Source organism: Berghia stephanieae, chromosome 11 (assembly GCF_034508935.2).
Source record: "Berghia stephanieae isolate SIO BIC M18660-M18661 chromosome 11, UCSD_Bste_1.3, whole genome shotgun sequence".
Lineage (NCBI taxonomy): Eukaryota > Metazoa > Mollusca > Gastropoda > Nudibranchia > Aeolidiidae > Berghia > Berghia stephanieae.
The window spans coordinates 3,924,960-3,945,445 of record NC_088370.1 but is presented as its reverse complement, the minus strand read 5'-3'; the positions used below and the strand labels follow the sequence as shown (position 1 = coordinate 3,945,445).

Genomic DNA, 20,486 nt, shown 5'->3' with positions numbered 1-20,486 from the left:
GACCGAAGGCAATGGTATCCACTGGCATGGTCAGTTGATTGACCATTGTTGGGAAACAAATATGTATTATCAATAGAAACATTACAATTTATCCTCTCACATAGAAGTTTAGTTATAGGCTCTATTGTGTCCATTGAGAACAAAACAGGAACATCTTGGTTTCAGATTATCGATCAATTTTTCCATTGGATCGTCTACATCCATGATTCAATTTGGATCGATCTAAGTCTAAGCACCTGTGATGGCATCTCTCTACTCAGTTAAAGTAAGCCTACTTGGCTCACCACCTCTTCAAGCATTAATCATGGTTATCCTTGACAAAATTATTTTCCTCATGAAAATAAAATTGTGTTTGTCCCAGAGTTCAAATCGAGCCATCCCATTTGCCATTTCCTGGAACAAGTATATTTTGAAAGTTGAAGTATCTTCTTCCAATGGCATGGCTGCTGGTTTACGAAGACCACCCCGTTTTAATTCACATTCTACTTGAGCTGAATAAAATACAAAGCTCCAATTTAGATTGAGGACATCTATAAATCTGCTCAAATCTTGCTCTGTCAAATACACCTTTCATAACAAAGTACCCTTTCATGACATTGACCGCCTTCTTGAGAACAAATCTGATTCTCACTTTCAAACCGGCCTTTTGGCCATCATCTTTGTCACACAATTTGATGACAACTTTTTCAAATAAATTGAATTGTAGTCCAACACATCTAATCCCGAGGCATATTCATTTTCGGACTTTGCTCGTAATAAATAAATTAAGTTGGCAAGCAATCTCATCTCACCCATCATAATGGATCTTTCCTTTTTTACTGATCTTGCCCATTGTTTTTTCCCAAGCAACAATACAAATAAATCTGTTTTGCAAATCTCTCCAACATCATCTTTTCTAAAACTATCAATGACATTGGTCTTAAACTCATCATCAACACCTATTTCTTTTGCACAGCCTGACAAAGAAGTCATTTTAATTGTGTCAGCTTATAAAGACATCACTCGAGAATACGAGAATACTTTTCTTTGTGACGAAAGATATTTTTGCCATCAAAAAAGCCTAAGCATCCAGAACACATTACCGTATCAGCATTGCCTTGGCATCTCTCCCTTATTAAAGTTGCTTGCTTATCTTTGCGATGAATTTCTGCATTCGCTTTAAAATGCCGCTTTTTTATGGTATCAAACATTCTGTTTTGCTCTTTACCCAATAGTTTCAAAGCAGAAATCACCTCCTCCTCTGTACTGTGTTTTCTTTTTACATGACGAGTGAGATGGATTTGAAATTCATCACAAAACTTACACATTCGTTTTGGTTTCTGAAATGTAAATCAGAGAAAAGTTCATTGCCCAGATGATAATGACAAAAGCAGTGATTTCATAAATGCTTGAAAAAAAGTCCTTGAGGACAAATCGCCTTTTTAAAAATAATGTCTATTAAATAAACTAGATTGTGGAGTGTTGATGTTCAGATAGTTATTAAGGCTTAAAACAGGAATAACATACTTATTGCAATCAAACCATCTTCCCAATCACTACCAGAATTTATAATGACCATTTTCTAAACGCTCGACTCCCAGAATCTCAGTCCTCTTATAATTGCACACTAATTTCGAATAAAAATTTTTTTGTCAATAAAAAAGGGGACTATAATTCAAATCTGATCCGTCTTTCATACTACATGGGCTTTCATCACACTGGACAATTATTTCAATGAACACCCTGTACGATATTATACAGTGATTTTAACTTAAAACCATTAACAATGAAGATACATTCAAAAAATGTGAATTTGTGTAAATTTAAGTGATTGACATTGATGTTACTGAATTTAGTGCCTTGGAGGAAGAGCCTGCGTTCAGAATATGCATTACATTACATTTAACCTGATCCCTGAAACCCTGAGACAAAGACTGTTCGCAGGACACATTCTATGTTAAATACAGAACATCTCCAAAGACTAGCATTTAATGTATCTATACAGTTTGCCTAGACCAGCTGACAGTCTTCTATATATATATATATATATATATATATATATATAGATTCCAGTTAATGACTCAATAAAATCACAACTCTAACCTCCTAATCCAAATTCATTAACACCTTGTGCTAGTAAAGCAATGCATCATAAATGTACCTTGCCAAGCAGACATATAAGAAACTGGAGATTTAGATCCAATTTACTCAAATTGTTCCTCTGATGTTGCATGATGAGGTCAATTCGTCAATTAAAGTTATAAGACTGGGTGGGGATCCTGACCTCCCATGGTGGGCAGGGAGGTACATGCTGTGTTTTCTATCCCCCCAACCCGTTTTCCAATTGTTTACTGTCGTTGTCTTGGAATGAGATTTCTTGGTTTTGTCCTGGCCCTAGCTGGAAGGGAAACAGTCGAATGTATATAGTTTTGGAAGATGATATTTTTTTCCTTTTAAATCATCTCTCTGTTATGCATTGTATTATGTTTAGTTTACATATTATATTATATGATTTGTAAACGTTTGAGTGTATTCCTCTTAGTTGGGACCTGTGTATGTGTCTGGATGAGACGTTTAGGTGATCTCAAACTAAGTACTTTGACAGTGTGCTCTTGGAATCTGCATCTGTTCCCTATTTGAATCAATTCCCCTTTGTCTCACCTTTTCTTTTGTGCTTTAATTGTAATTCTATAACTTTTTACTATACCATTTTTACTATACCATTTTCTTCCTTTTTACTGGCTCTGATATGACCTTAATGTGTTGCAAGCGCCGTAAAACCCCTAAAAACAAAAACAAAACAAAGTAATAAGACTAACCTTAATACTGCTTTCATTCCTATTTTCATTCAGTTGGGATGGTTCAACGCGGACTTCTTGGATTTGGCAACTTTTCATCAGGCCTAAAATAATATTCTTTTTATTAGAAATTTGATGTCAAATAGTAGTATTCATTAATATAATTCATAAGAATTAGATTAAATAGCATAAGTAGCTACCTTATTGCTCCATTCATGTTCAAGAGAAAAATCAAGAATTAAATATATCCCATTATTATTAAACATGAAATATTTTAACAGAGGACACTAACATATACCAGAATTTGACTTTAAATTATCTTTTTAAGAAATAAATCCATCATTTTAGACAGCATTTATTTAATATTCCTCCCTGTCCTTAACCTTATTATATGTGCTTTGAAAGTTGTGAAACTGTATTTTATGTGATTTTAAAAAATGATATAAGGTTTGGTTGTGTCTTTAGATCTTAGGAGAGAAAAATGACTGCTTATAATAAGTGGTTTTTCCTACCTTACTTATATTGTCGACCAATCCATCAGAATGAAATTCAACAATTTCAGATTCGCTATGATTACTTTCAGCATTGTCAATCAAATTTGGATCCTGAGAATGCAAAATAAAGATTGTTCACATCTTACAAGATTTTTTTTATAGAAACTTGCTTACACGACTTATTAAGATTTGACATGTTTAAGGCAGTATTTAACCGCAAGACTATTTTCCATCAAAAATGTTTTGGATGTCTCTCTAACTCTAAGCCTGAAATTTGCTAAGTGTATGCAACAGTACACGGTGGTCATACATTAATACAAACACAGATGTTTGATTAAGAAAGGAGAGATAATGCAGAACAAATGACTTGTTAAAGAAGAGGGAATCGAAGTAGCGGATCGACTGGCAAAAGAGGCAGTGAGCCAAGAATTACAAGAGGGCAGTAAAATCCCACACGCGGATTTAAAGATCAATATTAAAAAAACATGTCCGAAAGGAATGGGAACGATCCTGGAGTCGAGATGTACATAACAAATTAAAACAAATTAAAAGTGACCTCGGCCCCAGACCCAACTCGGGGCTAAAAAGAAGAGACGAGGTAAAAATAACTCGACTCCGGATCGGACATACTGCCCTCACTCACCGTTTCCTTCTGGAGAGGGATGAAAAACCCCTCGGCAGAAGATGTAACTGACCTGACAGTTCAACACATTTTAATTGAATGTACAGAATTAGAACAGATAAGGTCACAACATTATGATAACAGAGACTTGAAGTCTCTGTTCCAGTCGGTCGATCCGCTTACAATTTTAAAGTATCTGCAGGAATGTGAACTCCTGCAGAAATTGTAAATAGATATTTTTACTTAAAAAACATGTAACTATTATGATTTTATAAAGATTTTATTACAACAGTACACGTTTTGATCAGCTATGGCCCCTCAGGGCCGATAAAAGATTGATAAAAGTAAAAGACAGAAACGGGCGCTTAAATGACCTAAATAGTGTCGAAAGCGCCGTTAAACACCTAAAAACAAAGAAGAGGGCAGAGAGATGAAGATATGCTTTTCAATTACTGATCTGTTTTATTAGGTTCCTGATTCCAATTTCTGTGAACCTGAAAGCTGGCAATTTGGAAAGCATTTCTCTTCCCCCCCCCCCCCCCTTCCCTCATCCTCACTACTTGTTTGTGAGGAGGGTGGTGCTGAAATAAATTGTTGATATAAACGAAATTAACTTTTTGATTGGTTCAAATGTAGAAATGGAAATTAGCTTGTAATGATTCCTGCCAAGTGATCTGCTATTACAGGTAATGTTCTATTTAAATACAGTTTGATTTGATTAGAAAAATTGGTTTCAATGTGACATAGCATTAGAACTAGCAAATGATGCACCATTAACGTGAGAGAATAGGGAGAGGCCTCACGTGAGTTTCTGTAAAGAACTAGGTTAGCCTCTAATCGTAACAACTTTTATTTAAAAAATAATTATCAAAATGTGTAACTAAGAATTCTAATCGTAAGTCTAGTAGCATCGACTGACTTTATAAATAATAAGCATTGCATTTTTAAAGCATTTCATGCGTGAGAAAAGTTGTTTTTTTAAAAATTGGGTTGAGGCCTGAAATATCTAACAACATACACAGATATATAGCATGCTAGCATCAAAAATGATAAATGAATAAATATTAAATACTCCAGTATAAAAGTATTTTAGAAGCTTTAAAACAAATATTTTAAAAATACATTTAATCTTAAAACAGTAGGCGTAGAATCTATTAAAAAAAGAAACAATGTTTTTCTTCAATCTTTCATCTGGGTCAATATCTCAGTCAGCAGAAGGAACTGGGGGGCACTTCTTACTCAGTATCTTTTGTGAAGGAGAATGAAAGTTTACTGGGTGGGGTTCCTACCTCCCATAGCGGACAGGGAGGTACTTGTTTTGTCTTTTATCCCCTCTTATCTGTTTTCCAGTTGCTTTCTGTCTTTGTCTTGGAATGAGATTGTTTGGTTTTGTCCTGACCTTGGTCAGAGTCCTTGGCTGAGAGGGAAACAGTCGAATGTATAGTTATAGTTTTGGGAGATGATATTTTTTTCCTTGTAAATCATCTCTCTGTTGTTATGCATTGTATTATGTTTAGTTTACACATTATATTATATGATTGGTAAACATTTGAGTGTATTCCTCTTAGTTGGGACTTGTGCTTGTGTCTGGATGAGACTTTTAGTGATCTCAAACTAAGTACTTTGATAGTGTGCTTTTGGAATCTACACCTGTTTCTTTTTTGAACCAATTCCCCTTTGTCTTCCCTTTTCTCGGATGCTTTATTGTAATTCTATAACTTTTTACTATCCCATTTTCTTTCTTTTTACTGGCGCTGATATGACCTAAATGTGTTGCAAGCGCCGTAAAACCCTTAAAAACAAAAACAAACAATGAAAGTTTAGAATTAATTAAGTATAAAATTAAGAATCAAAATGCCTCTCCTCTAACTTAACTTAACTTATGTTCACCTTGATCGACATGCACAACACTTTAAAGTTGGTTTTTGTTTCCAAGCGCCAAGAGACTATAATATATGTATATGAATCTATTTGAATATTATATTTACATCTTGACTTATATATATATATATATATATATATATATATATATATATATATATATATATATATAATATATATATATATATATATTGAAAATATATGTGGACGAATAACGTACATGCCATAGTATGGGTATGAGTCAATGTGCATAGTCATCATCATAGAGCCATCTGCTAGCCTAGAGACTATAATAATATATACACATACAAATCTTTAGTCTTAAGTCATCTATTATTTATTTATTTATTTATTTTATTATTTTGCTGTCTTTTGACTTTGTCACTCATGTTATATGACAAACAAAATTGGCACAGAAAAAAAATCATTGCCTTCTCCTCTAACCCTTGAGACTAGACTAGAGTTCAGTGACTGAGAATTGGTCTACATTATCATCTAGATCTAAGTTCTAGAAAAATCATGAGTAGAGTTAGAGTCTTAGTCTTACCTTTTTGTCTGGACTCCAACATTAACAATAGTTGAATGCCAAGTTCAACCAAACGTTTGCTTCTAGTCAATGCCGCCATGTTGAAATAATACTTCCCATACTACTAAATGATGGAATTAAACTGATAGATGACTAGTCAAAAGGACTGACAGGCAGACAGTCCACTGATGAGAAGAATGAGAATTCTTCCATGTCGAATACCGCTAATTCTGTGCAACTTTCATTTTCCTTCTTTCCCCGTAGTGTTTTTGTTTTGTTTTTTGTTTTTTATTGTAAAAAAAAAAAAGACTCGGTGAATTGTCGTAAAAAAGAAATCTCGATGTTATGTGATTGCGTAAGCAGGATAAAAAAATGTATATCTTGAGGTTGGGAGCAGAAAACTTTTTAATTTTAATTTTAATGTAATTTGTGTGTGTGTTTGTGTGTGTGTGAACATACCTCTGACCCAATGGTTTTTAAAATCTCTATTTTTTCCACCCATTGCCATATTGCATCGACTTGGGACCTCCCATAGTGGGCGGGGAGGTGCTTGCTGTGTCTTCTATCCCCCTGTATCTGTTTTCCAATTGCTTTCTTTGTCTTGGAATGAGATTACTTGGTTTTGTCCTGGCCCTGGCCGGAGTACTAGCCGGGAGGGAAACAGTCAAATGCATAGTTCTTGTTTTGGGAGATGATATTTTTTTCCTTGTAAATCATCTCTCTATTATGTATTATTATATTTGTTATTTTTAATGTATAATAAAAGCATTTGAGTGTATTCCTCTTTGTTGGATTTTGTGCTTGTGTCCGGATGAGACATAGGTGATCTCAAACTAAGTACATTGGTGGTATGCTCTTGGAATCTACATCTGATCCCTATTTGTTCCCATTTCCCTTTGTCTTACTTTCTCTTGGGTGCTTTAATTGTAATTCTAGAACTTTTTACTATCACGTTTTCTTCCTTTTTACTGGCGCTGATATAACCTAAATGTGTTGCAAGCGCCGTAAAACCCTTAAAAACAAACACACAAACAACATTTCCCTCAGCCCAAACTAAGTTCTTTACATTTTCTCTCAGGTGACATTATCATTATCGTCACCGCCATCATCATCATTGTCGTCATTTATCGACGTCATTGTCATTATTATCATCATCATCATCTTTGGGAAGTGGGCAGGGAGCTACTTACTGCGTCTTCTATCCCCCTATATCTGTTTTCCAACTTGCTTTCTGTACTTTGTGTTGGAATGAGATTACTTGGTTTTGTCCTGGTCCTGGTCTGATGCCCTGGCTGAGAGGGAAACAGTCAAATGTATAGTTAGTTTTGGGAGATGATATTTTTTTTCATTGTAAATCATCATGTTATGCACTGTGTTATGTTTTCTTTATATATATATGATTTGTAAAATATGTGAGTGTGTTCCTCTTAGTGGTGACCTGTGCTTGTGTCTGGATGAGACTTTTAGTGATCTCAAATAAGTACTTTGATGATGTGCTCTTAGAATCTACACTTATTTGAACCAATTCCCCTTTGTCTTCCCCTTTCTTGGGAGCTTTAATTATAATATAGAATTTTTTACTATGGCGCTGATATGACCTTAATGTGTTGCAAGTGCCGTAAAACCCTTTAAAAAAATTTAAATTAAAAAAATCATCATCATCATCATTATCATCATCATTGTTATTATCATCATCTGGGTGGGGTTCCCTACCTCCCAGTGGACAGGGAGGTACTTGCTGTGTCTTCTATCCCCCTGTACCCGTTTTCCAATATGCTGTCTGTCTTTGTTTTGGAATGAGATTACTTGGTTTTGTCCTGACCCTGGCCGGAGTCCTAGCAGGGAGGGAAATAGTCAAATGCATAGTTATTGTTTTGGGAGATGACATTTTGTTTCTTGTAAATTATCTCTGTTATGTATTATTATATTTGTTATTTTGAATGTATAATGTAAGCATTTGAGTGTATTCCTCTTTGTTGGATTTTGTGCTTGTGTCCAGATGAGACTTATAGGTGATCTTAAACTAAGTACATTGGTGGTATGCTCCTGAAATCTACATCTGATCCCTATTTGTTCCCAGTTCCCCTATGTCTTACTTTTTCTTGGGTGCTTTAATTGTAATTCTAGAACATTTTACTATCTCATTTTCTTCCTTTTTACTGGCGCTGATATTAGCGAAATGTGTGGCAAGCGCCGTGTAACCCTTAAAAACATATCATTATCATCATCATCATCATCATCATCATCATCATCATCATCATCATCATCTCGTCGTAGCCATGGTCATCGTCATTACCCAGAGTTGTCTTTTTTTTTTGGTGCTATATTTGTACTTATGTCTGTGAAATGTGATGATGAGTAATAAATTTCATATTGAACAGATAGGAAAACCAAATTTTTCAATGTTTTTGGCTTTGTTTTTTTTTGTTTTTGTTTTTTTTTTTTTCTTTCATCATTTTAACAAATCACACGGTCAATTCTAGTTGTATTATTGAAATGCTTTTAAGGGAGTTAGGGGTCATGATCGCTCAGTTGGTAGAACACTCACTTTACATGCAAAGGACCGAGTCAACTAATCAGTGATTGGGTAGTTTAATCTGTTAGATAGGGTGGAAAGACTGAACAATAGACGAGAGTCCTGTTTAAAGGGTAACAAGCAATCGTTATTACTTGTTTCACGCTATAGAAACTGGAATAAACTCCCTAATAGTTCTGATGGACTACGTTTTATATCAAAACTGGGCTTTTCTGTGTACCATGGGATGGGGCCATGAATGTTGTGTTTTCCATCCCCGTATATTTCCTTTACCAACTCTTAGTCCTGGAATATGAGGATACTTGGTTTTGTCCTGGCTCTGGCCGGAGTCCTTGGCTGAGATGGTTACAGTCAAATGTGTTGTATCAGTTTTGGGAGATATCTTTTCCTTGTAAACCACATCTTTACGGTGTACTGTTATTTTATTTTTGTTTGTTTGTTTTGAATGTATTTTGTAAATATTTAAGTGTATTCCTCCTTGTGGGATCCTGTACTTGTGTGTGGATGAGACTTATATATGATCTCAAAGTACACTTATGTTCTTGTAAACGTATGTTCTTTATTTGAATCAGTTCCATTTGTCTTACTTTATCTTGGGTGTCTAAGAGCCACAAATGCTGTGATGCCTTCAAAAAAAAAAAAGAAAAAAAAGAAAACAACTTACTATTCAGGTCCAATTCTTCTAAACTGTATACTGGTCGAATCGACTACCTAGGTGGGGTTCCTGACATCCCATAGTGGGCAGGTAGGCACTTACTGTGTCTTCTATCCCCCTACATCTGTTTTCTGTCTTTGTCATGGAATGAGGTTACTTAGTTTTGTCCTGACCCTTTCCGGAGTCATTGGCTGGGAAGGAAACAGTCGAATGTATAGTTATAATTTTGGAAGATGATATTTTTTTTTCTTTGAAATCATCGGTCTTTTCTGTATTTTTTTTTTTTTTTTTGGAAAACATTTGATTTGTAAACATACGAGTGTATTCCTCTCAGTGGGATCTTGTGCTGGTGTCTAGGTGAGACTTTTAGGTCGTCTCAAACTAAGTACTTTGATGGTGTGCTCTTGGAAACTACATCTGTTTCCTATTTGAACCAATTCCCCTTTGTCTTACCTTTTCGTGGGTGCTTTAATTGTAATATTGGAACATTTTACTATCCCATATTCTTCCTTTTTACTGGCGCTGATATGACCTTAATGTGTTGCAAGCGCCTTAAAAACAAACAACAACATGGTTGGGGTTCCTGACCTTTCATAGTGGGTAGGGAGGTACATACTGTGTCTTCTATCCCCCTGTATCTGTTTTCCGACATGCTTTCTGTCATTGTCTTGGAATGAGATTTCTTGGTTTTATCCTGGTCCTGGCCGGATACCCTGGCTGAGAGGGAAACAGTCAAATGTATAGTTAGTTTTGGGTGATGATATTTTTTTCATTGGAAATCATCTCTCTGTTATGCACTATATTATGTTTTGTATACATTTTATATATGATTTGTAAACATTTGAGTGTATTCCTCTTAGACGGGACCTCTGGGTGGGGTTCCTACCTCCCATAGCGGGCAGGGAGGTACTTGCTATGTATTCTATCCCCTCTTATCTGTTTACCAATTGCTTTCTGTCTTTGTCCTGGAATGAGATTGCTTGGTTTTGTCCTAACCTTGGTTGGAGTCCTTGGCTGAGGAAGAAACAGTCGAATGTATAGTTATGGGAGATGATATTTTTTCCCTTGTAAATCATCATCTCTTTGTTACTCTTTTCATTTTTAACATATGATTTGTAAACATTTGAGTGTATTCCGCATAGTTGGGACCTGTTTTGTTTTTGTTATTAAGGGTTTTACGGCGCGTGCAACACATTAAGGTCATATCAGCGCCATTAAAAAGGAAGAAATGGATTAGTAAAAAGTTCTAGAATTACAATAAAGCATCCAAGAAAAGTTAAGACAAAGGGGAATTGGTTCAAATAAGAAACAGGTGTAGATTCCAAAAGCACACTATCAAAGTACTTAGTTTGAGATCACTAAAAGTCTCATCCAGACACAAGCACAAGTCCCCGCTAAGAAGAATACACTCAAATGTTTTACAAACCATACATAATAAAGAAACATAATGCAGTGCACAACAGAGAGATGATTTACAATGAAAAAAATATCATCTCCCAAAACTCTTAACTAAACATTTGACTGTTTCCCTCCCAGCCAATCATTACAAACATGGCGACTGAAATAAAACTTCGAAATCGTTAACTCGCAAGTAACGAATAAATGACGAATGAGAACAGGCCTCCCTGATGCTGTATTTGTCCTTGTCTGCGTCAGCCAAATGTGTAGACTTCAGACATTGTAACAAATAAAAGATGACTGAAATTACACATCGGTTACTTTCGGTACCACTTAGACCCCACCGGAGCGGCTTATGGTGTGCTTACCCACCGTCAAGTTAAAGAAGAGAAAGTTCTACAAGGTTATTCGTTTCCATGTTGTAGTCCTCCAGAGCCATTAGGCTCATGGAGCTGGAGTTTATCCTTGTGCTATATCAAAAAACGGATAATAGCAATTGCTTGCTATCTTTTGGATAGGACGCTAATCTATCGCAAAGTATTTTCCGTCAGATCTAACAGACCCAGCTACCGAAACTGCTGGTGACGGTTGGGGGGGGGGGGGGGGGGGATTCGCCTGCACCAGGAATCTGTCACGATCCCTTTGCGCGTGAAGCGAGTGCTCTACCAACTGATCTATTGGGAACTTCTGTTGACATAGGGGTATCAAACGAGGTAATAAATAAGTGTGATTATACAGTACTCGCTGGATTCCAGCACGATCAGCAATATGTCACGCTTATCTTTAAGTTTCCATAGTGGGCAGGGAGGTACATACTGTGTCTTCTATCCCCCTATATCTGTTTTCCAACTAGCTGTCTGTCTTTGTCTTGGAATGAGATTACTTGGTTTTGTCCTGGCCCTGGCCGGATACCTTGACTGGGAGGGAAACAGTCAAATGCATAGTTATTGTTTTGGGAGATGATATTTTTTTCCTTGTAAATCATCTCTCTGTTATGCATTGTATTATGTTTTCTTTATAGTTTATACGATTTGTAAAACATTGGAGTGTATTCCTCTTAGTGGGGACCTGTGCTTTTGTCTGGATGAGACTTTTAGGTAATCTCAAACTAAGTGCTTTGATAGTGTGCTCTTGGAATCTACATCTGTTTCCTATTTGAACCAATTCCCCTTTTGTCTTCTCTTTTCTTGGCCACTTTAATTGTATTTCTATAACTTTTTACTATCTTATTTTCTTCCTTTTTACTGGCGCTGATATGACCTAAATGTGTTGCAAGTGCCGTAAAACCCTTAAAAACACAAAACATATCTTTAAGTCGATACATCCTACGAGCATCGGATTACGGAACGCTTGATTCTAGCAAACATTTTACCTTCTCCCGAGAACACGATTGAATGCAGTGGGAAGTGTACCAGTTCAATTTAATTGAGAGATGAGAGAATGGCGATGGGAAAGGTAAGGAGAATAATCGATATTATTCGCCCTGATAAGGCCAGTCTGCCATCTCTCATTCGTCTTTAGTGTTTCATTCACCGTGTTTTGATGGAAAAGGAGAAACCCCGAAACGCCCACAGCCTTGTTTTCGTTAATTAAATTGACTCTTCAATTCCAGTTGACTATTGTTATTTATTTCTTCGAGTTTTAAGTAACAACATTTGCACTCATATGCCATACTTATCTTTAACGCCAATCTGATAATCAAAATTCTCATCTACGGTCACCAGTTTAACACGGTTGGTTGAAAAAAAAAAAACTCTTCGATGTTTAAATGCAATTCTACTACCTCTCTGCGTCAAACACTGTGGTGAATACTCACAAAACTATAGGGCTGACCGATCATGCTGTTTGGCATTAACTATATGTGGCTATGCCTTATCACAATGAGTATACTACCAAGGTTTCTAAAATATCCAGTATTCCAGAGAATAAAATCTCAACACGTGTATGGGTTACCATTGGAAGTGTAGTCACTGGAGTCATCGTAACGATTGAAATATAAATGAATTTGTCGTTATAAGGATGCAAAAACTAAAGCAATCAACACGCCAACTGTGTACCTCAAGTCTGGTACGTTGATTAGATGAGCTGAGTCTTCTAAAGATATTTCATCTCTTTGGTTGAGAATTTTCTTGAAATGATTCAGACACATGTGGAATTTACCATCCTCGTAGTGAATGCTGGTAACATCCGTAATTTTAATTGTCCATTGTTGTATCTTTATTGGGAATATAATTACACCATCAGCAACAAAAGGTTTTGAAATAAGATTTGGGGAGACATATGGACATGCTAGGATTGGCGTTAACGGAATGGTCGTGTCTTTGTTTCTAATGAAATTTGAATGTACAAAATGATTACCGAGCTGAGCAGTTTCAATTACGCGACATTCATAAAAACCAGATTCCCTTTGGTAAAATTCACATTGATCTGGTCCAAGACAAGCCAAGCGCAGTCGTATCTCTCGTGTCCCATTTGAAGAATCGTTCACAGTCACAGACACGCGTGATTGTGTTATTATATTCAGTGTTTCGTTTTCAAAGTTATCTCTTTGTGTTTTTCTTGTTGATGATATGGTCAATATGACTCTAATGTGTTGCATACGTTCATGTCGTCCAGTTTCATTGCTACACTCTTTGGATTCATATAGATAATGAAATTGGAACCAATCTTTCAGAATGTCCTTAAAACCCAAATTCAGGAATGTGCCTATCTCAACAAAGAGGAAAGAATCAATAGTCGTTTCTGGTACAAACACAAGATAAATAACATAGAGTAAGTTTCGGATCCATTTTATAGCCGTTTCACATGACTCGTTATCATTCCTATATAATTTTCCTGGGGCGCATGACACCAACGTACATTGGTCCTGAAAAGAATTATAGGAAAAAAACGCATTAAAGTAGGCATAACAATTATAGTCAGATTTTTAATAAGTGGCGCGTGTTTTTCTTCTTTTTCTCAGCTGCCCATCAATGCACAGCTGCAACAGTTTGTATGAACCTCTGAATCAATTTGTCTTAATTAATCAAAAAATATTTTTTCATTAATTGTAAACAACAGGAAAGAATTTCGCTTATAACAGCTATATTAAAATCGATAACCGGTAAGGATCGTAACTCACAGATGATTTACTGTATCAAAATTGTGAATTTTCCGCTTATCCATTTTGAAGGAATTCGTTAAAATGGAAGTTCGGTTAATTGAAACTTAAACGATATACATTCAGTAATCTGATTATGAAGGAACGAATGGCAATCCTTAACTCCCAGACATCTACATTTTATAACTATCAATACACATTACTGATGAATACAAATGAAAGTGAACATAACGCACTTTCATCATCTTTTTGATTGCAAAATTTAGAGAAATAGCTTGTGTTTTTGCCAAACAGGATTACATAAATTTAATGTAAACTGGTCAAAAGTAGAAATTCATCAATTTACGATACATTGTTTCCACATAAATATGTACATGTGTTCAGCAATAACAACAACTACAACAACACCACCACCAACAACAACAAAGACATACTGGACACATCAATCATCACATCCTAATGACGAGGATGAGGAAAAGGAGAAATGAAACGACTATGGAATGATTTCGTGGCATCACTCTTTCCAATGAAATCTAATTTTCCTCCAGTTTGCGGAGGTTGGAGCATCCCTTTTCCCAGTCTTCTTTTGTTATATCATTTATTGCTCGTCGGTGAAAGTAAATTTGGTATTCCACGTCTCAATCTTTCCCTTTTCTTGGGTCCAAATGAGCTCGATTGAATTGCGCTCACAAGTGATATGGGGGAAGTCGCGCAACCTCGTATAAAAAAAATCATTGATTAGACAGTCTGCTTTGAAAACTGTTTCTGGTTTGTTTCTTTTTGAGTATAATTGAGCCTTTGATAAATAATAAGTATATGTAGTGCTGTCTGATTGGAGCCATGAAATAATATCAGTTTTTATAGTTGCCGAAGTTGGAGCATTGAGGTGATCATGGGCCACAGAATTGTAGCGTTGTCCAATGCAATACGGCTGTGTGCTTCGAGGAAAGGCAGCAAACGGTTCTTTATCCAGTCTTCAAACCCCTCTACATTGACCCCAAAAAGATAGTCTCTACCTTCGAGATGATGCAGAAAAAAAAATGGTATGGCATTCTCCTAAATACCCAGTATCTTCACCACCTGCAAGAATATCAATGATATATCAACGGCAACATCCATTGTCCTCCTGATAATATTTCTTTCGTATATCTTTTGATTTTACCATATTGATATGGAAAAAAATCGAAGTCTAATCTATTATATTCAAAGCTTTAAGTGCTACACTCATTAAATAGAAAAATGTATTTTCCTTCACTAGGCAGGGACAGCATGGCCCAGCAGTACGGTCTTCGCTTCGTACCCGAAAGTTTGAATACCCGCTACCTTGTGTGGCCTTGAGCAAGTCACCTCGCTCTAGTTTGCGGCGCTACGCTGCGGCTGACGCCTTGGCTATTCCAGTCTTTCCTTGGAATAGACCCTGGAGACAAATTTCCCTTATGGGATGAATAAAGGGATTTTTTTATTTTTTTATTTTCAGCTGCTCTTTCAAAAATTCTCATTATGTATTCTCTCATCTTTCATTTTTAGCCTCAATCTGCATGTGCCCACCACCAGCAATCAAGACATTTCAGCCCCAAAAGCTCTGCCTGTCCTGCCTCCCCTGAATTATAAAAGGTGAGATGTAGTTTTGTGTGTGTGTGTGTGTGTGTGTGTGTGTGTGTGTGTGTGTTCAATATTTTCTCTATTGTGAAAGGTCTGCCAAAAAGTCAATCTTTTCTAAATTTTTTTTTGTATTTCAGCCCCCTGATGACATCGCTTTCAAGCTATCTTGTATAATCGACCATATAATCAGTAGCGGGTGGAATGCAGCGGGCATGTTCCAGCTACGGAGGCGACAGTTCCAGAATAGTCCTGCAGGAGAAGGGGAGGAGAAGTGCGCTAGGTATCTGGAGTTGTGGAATAGTACACCAAGTTTTGACAACCTTCCGTCTCCCCGATCACGAGCAAAGAAAGCACCTAGGCTGTCATGAGAGCAGTGTCACAGTAAAGATTGTTCACAATTATCTTATTAAATTTTATTTTATTAAGAACTGAATTCATCTCACTCCAGTTATATTTCGGTAGGCTTAGATAAACTTTACCTTCTAATATTAGATCGTCTTTCCTTTTATAGCCTTCCCTCGAATTAATTTCTAATTAGTGAATACTTTTCGTTCTACATTCTGTCACGTAGCCACTTATTATAAAAGCTGATAGGTCTAACACTCTACACTCACTTTCTCTCCACAATCTATGCCGGACGGCCAGTCGCTCTATTCCTATATATATACTGGAAGATTTTTATCTTTTGGGACTTTGTAGATATTATATCTACACCATTAAGACGCCGGAGCTTTTAACTTTGATTGTATAATCTTCAAGGATCAAACCCAAGCCCGCTGTACTACACTATAACCTCTTTCCAATTGCCTGGAAGCGGAATTTTACGAGTCCAATCCTGTTATCAGAGGAATAGATCATCCAAGCCCATCAACTGCCTGGAAACGTAAACTTATGAACCTGACATATTATCATAAGTTACGTAAAATATTCATATCTCTATTTGTAACTGCCACGATCACTGTTTATCTCTTTTAATTAAATTTCATCATTATTTTTATTTCATTGTAAACAAATCGTTAATTGTTTTTCATTTATAGTAACTAGTAAATTCTGGGGCCTCATTCTACATAGATCTTTATGCATAGTCGAGTAGCTCTTTACTCACTTGAGACCATGACATTTTGGAGGGGACACATATAAAGAATTGAATTTATTTAGTTACTTATATCTATTTCATCTAACCTTAAAGTTTAAATTGTAAAACTCTTAATTGCCCCACTTGATCATATTTTAATTGAACTCCCTATTTACAGGTTTATTTTTTTTTCTTTTTCATTTCTTCATTTAAATGGAATAGCAATTTATCCATTCATTCTTTCATTCAAATTGAATAGCATTTTATTGATTCATTCCGTCATTCATTTATTCATTTATAAATTATTCATTCATTCATTGTTCATTCATTTATTCATTCATTCATTCATTCATCCATTCATTCGTTTATTCACTCATTTATCCAATCATTCATACATTTATTCCTCCCTTCATTCTTTCATTCATACATTATCCATTCATTCATTCATCTATTCACTCAGTTTTTCATTCATTCATTCATTCCTTGTCCACTTTGTTATTATATCACTCATTTCATTTTGTTGTTTTCCTCATTCATGAATTGTTTTCAATATGTTTACATTCCATAACGATTCATTCACCTATCATCCAATCACTCAGTGTTGTGAACACATTTTATAACTATTGTAAATCTTACGATATTTTATTGTTTTGTATTTCAGACATCACTGTTAAACACTCTTCAATGCCTAATTACAATTGTTGAACAACCATTGAACAAGAGAGAGGTCCCAGCCACGAACTGAGTTGGTAAATATATCCTTCATTATTCTCTTTTACATGAGTTGGGCATCACATAGTAACTATAGACATCGTGATTTGTTTTGCATAGTGATTTGTTTTAAATGCATTTTTGGCATATTACTGTTACCGAAAAACACTTATATATTATGTTCTGAAAAGTGAGTCTTTAAAAACTAAATAATAATAAAAGGAGTCTACTAGCCGTCGTGTTATATTTAGTGATAGATAACTTGGGATTATTTTGGCATCCTATTATTGTTATCACACTCTAGTATATTAGCGTCATTGCGAATAATTGTACACAAACTAACGACGAGTCACACACATTGGTGATACATTTTTCGTAGTAACATAGTTTAGAGTACACGCGATTGACACATTGTTATGGACTCAAGTCATAACTACGCATTGTATTGACACATTGCTTTATAAGATATAACGATAAAAAGCATCAAATTCAACATACATAATAAGTTGAAATAAGAGAGAGAGAGAGATTTCTAAAAATAGAACAGTTCATTCCAGTAAGTGTAAATAAATAAAACAGTCAGTAACAGTATCCTGTCAATATAATATATATAAAACATCGTAACTAATTTATTGCAACATGGAAGCATATAAAAGATACTTAAGTCTCGCAAAGGACTTAGAAATACCCCAGGAAAGAATATTTTCATGGTGCGAAGAGAAAGTAAAAGAAGAAAAAGAAAATGAAGAAAGAATTCGTAAAGAAGAAAAAGAACATGAAGAAAGAATTCGTAGAGAAGAAAATGAAGAAAGAATTCGTAAAGAAGAAAAAGAACACGAAGAAAGAATTCGTAGAGAAGAAAATGAAGAAAGAATTCGTAGAGAAGAAAAAGAACACGAAGAAAGAATTCGTAGAGAAGAAAAAGAACACGAAGAAAGAATACGTAGAGAAGAACGAGAAGAAAGAGTCCAAGAAAGGGAACTAAAAAGACAAATAGCTTTAGCAGAAGAAGAAACCAAAAGGACCCAAATGATGCTGGAAATTGAAAAAACAAAAACCGGTCATGAAAGAAAACATAATAATAGTGATGAATTTTTCGTGAAACTTCCACGCATGCCAACATACGATGAACGCTCAGACTGTCTAGAATCCTTCTTACACCGATTCGAAGTTCAGGCTAAAGGTTATCGTTGGCCAGAAAGCAAATGGGCCACAGCCTTGATTAACTGCTTATCCGGAGAACCGCTAAAAGTTTTCTATACCTTAACAACTGAAGATGCAGATGACTATGGTAAAATTAAAGACGCTCTACTAAAAAGATTTAGATTAACGGAAGATGGTTACCAGGAAAGGTTTCACACTGCAAAACCGGAAAGTGGAGAAGACTTTAATACATTCGTGAACCGAATTACTCAATTTCTAAATCGGTGGCTTGAGTTGGCAAACGTAAAACAAGACGACTTTGCAGGCCTTTACTATCTCACGCTGAAGAATCGAATCTATCAAGCTTGCAACCCAGATTTAGTCGCATTCTTTAAAGAGAGAAAGCCAGAAAACTTGGACAAATTAAAAATCTACGCAGAAAACTTTAACAGCGCACATCCATTGACACCCCTTAGCAGAACATTGAAGGAACCATACTACGCTGCCGCTGCTCAGAGTCCAGGTACACCTAAAGTTCAGTACTCAAATAGAACGAGCCGATCAATCACTCGGAACACGCAAGTGAAACAAGATGATCATAGTAACAAACCATGGAACAAACAGTTCAATAGAGACCATAGCCGACCCTATCAAAACAAAACAAGAAATAGCACTGACAATAATACTGAGTATAAGAAAACCAACAAACCTATAATTAAATGTCAATATTGTGGAATGAAAGGCCACACAGCAGACAAATGTTACAAAATCGTGGGATATCCGAAAGAAACTGCAAATGCATCACTCCAAACCAGTGTAAATAATCAGACACGAATAATGTCAGGAGAAAATATAAATGTGTATTGCGTGAAAGGTATGTCACTTTTAACACAAACTCACAAATCAGGATCGCTATTTTTTTGCGAAGGCAAAGCTAATGGAACTGATTGCAAAATATTGAGAGACACAGGATGCAGTACAGTAGGAATAAAAGCATCTTTGATCAATGACGAAGACAAAACTGGAAAAACGGTACAATGCATCACATTCAGTGGCACAGTCGAAACCTTTGAAACAGCTAACGTGTACATAGAAACCCCATACTATACAGGAATAGTGGAATGCTGTATACTTCCCAACCCCGTCGCTGATGTTATTGTTGGCAATATAAAAGGTCTTAAAGACAAACCCAACAGATGTAAAAGAATGGTCATTAACCCAAGAAACAGCTTGTCTAGCAGAACAAGAAAGATGACTAAGACAACAGAGAAGCCAATGACTATTTCTCTAGAACCACAACAATTTGACAGGAACAGGTTCATTGAAGAACAGAAAAAGGACCCGACTTTAACTTCATATTTCAATATCGCAAACAAAGGAACGAAATCAAAAGTTGAATACATCATTGAAAAAGATATTCTGTTCAGGTTACATAGGAAAAGAAACAAAATAGCTAAACAACTGGTCACGCCGAGTATTTACAGAAACAAAATCCTTGGAATAGCGCACGATTCAATAACTTCTGGACATCTTGGGAGCTCTTCCACATTGAAGAGAATATCCGAGAATTTCACATGGCCTGGAATTACTAAAGACGTCCGAGAATACGTGAAATCGTGTGACACATGCCAAAGAAGAGTCGCAAAAGGCAGAATACCGAGATTGCCATTAGAGACAACCCCAGTTATTGAAAAAGTTTTTCAAAAGTTGCAATTGACATTATAGGCCCTTTAACAAAATCAGATAGAAACCATACACACATACTAACACTAGTCGATTACGCAACCAGGTGGCCAGAAGCGATAGCATTGAAATCAACTACATCGGATCACATAGCTGAAGCATTGATGACAATTTTTACTAGAATAGGCATACCAAATGAGATACTGTCGGACAATGGACCCCAATTTACATCACATATGATGCATGAAACCATGAAACTCATGGGAATCCAACACTCATTCAC

At 35.9% G+C, this 20,486-nt stretch overlaps 1 protein-coding gene across 1 annotated transcript in view; it reads right to left on the bottom strand.

Moving 5' to 3' along the window:
* Positions 1-12,495: 12,495 nt before the first annotated feature.
* LOC144957056 (uncharacterized) overlaps positions 12,496-20,486 on the bottom strand; it is a 14,879-nt gene continuing 6,888 nt past the window's right edge. Inside the window, exon 3 of the mRNA XM_078888013.1 lies at positions 12,496-13,755. Coding sequence (XP_078744139.1) covers positions 12,901-13,755 — 855 coding nt within the window. The 3' untranslated portion in view covers positions 12,496-12,900. The remainder of the gene's footprint in view (positions 13,756-20,486) is intronic.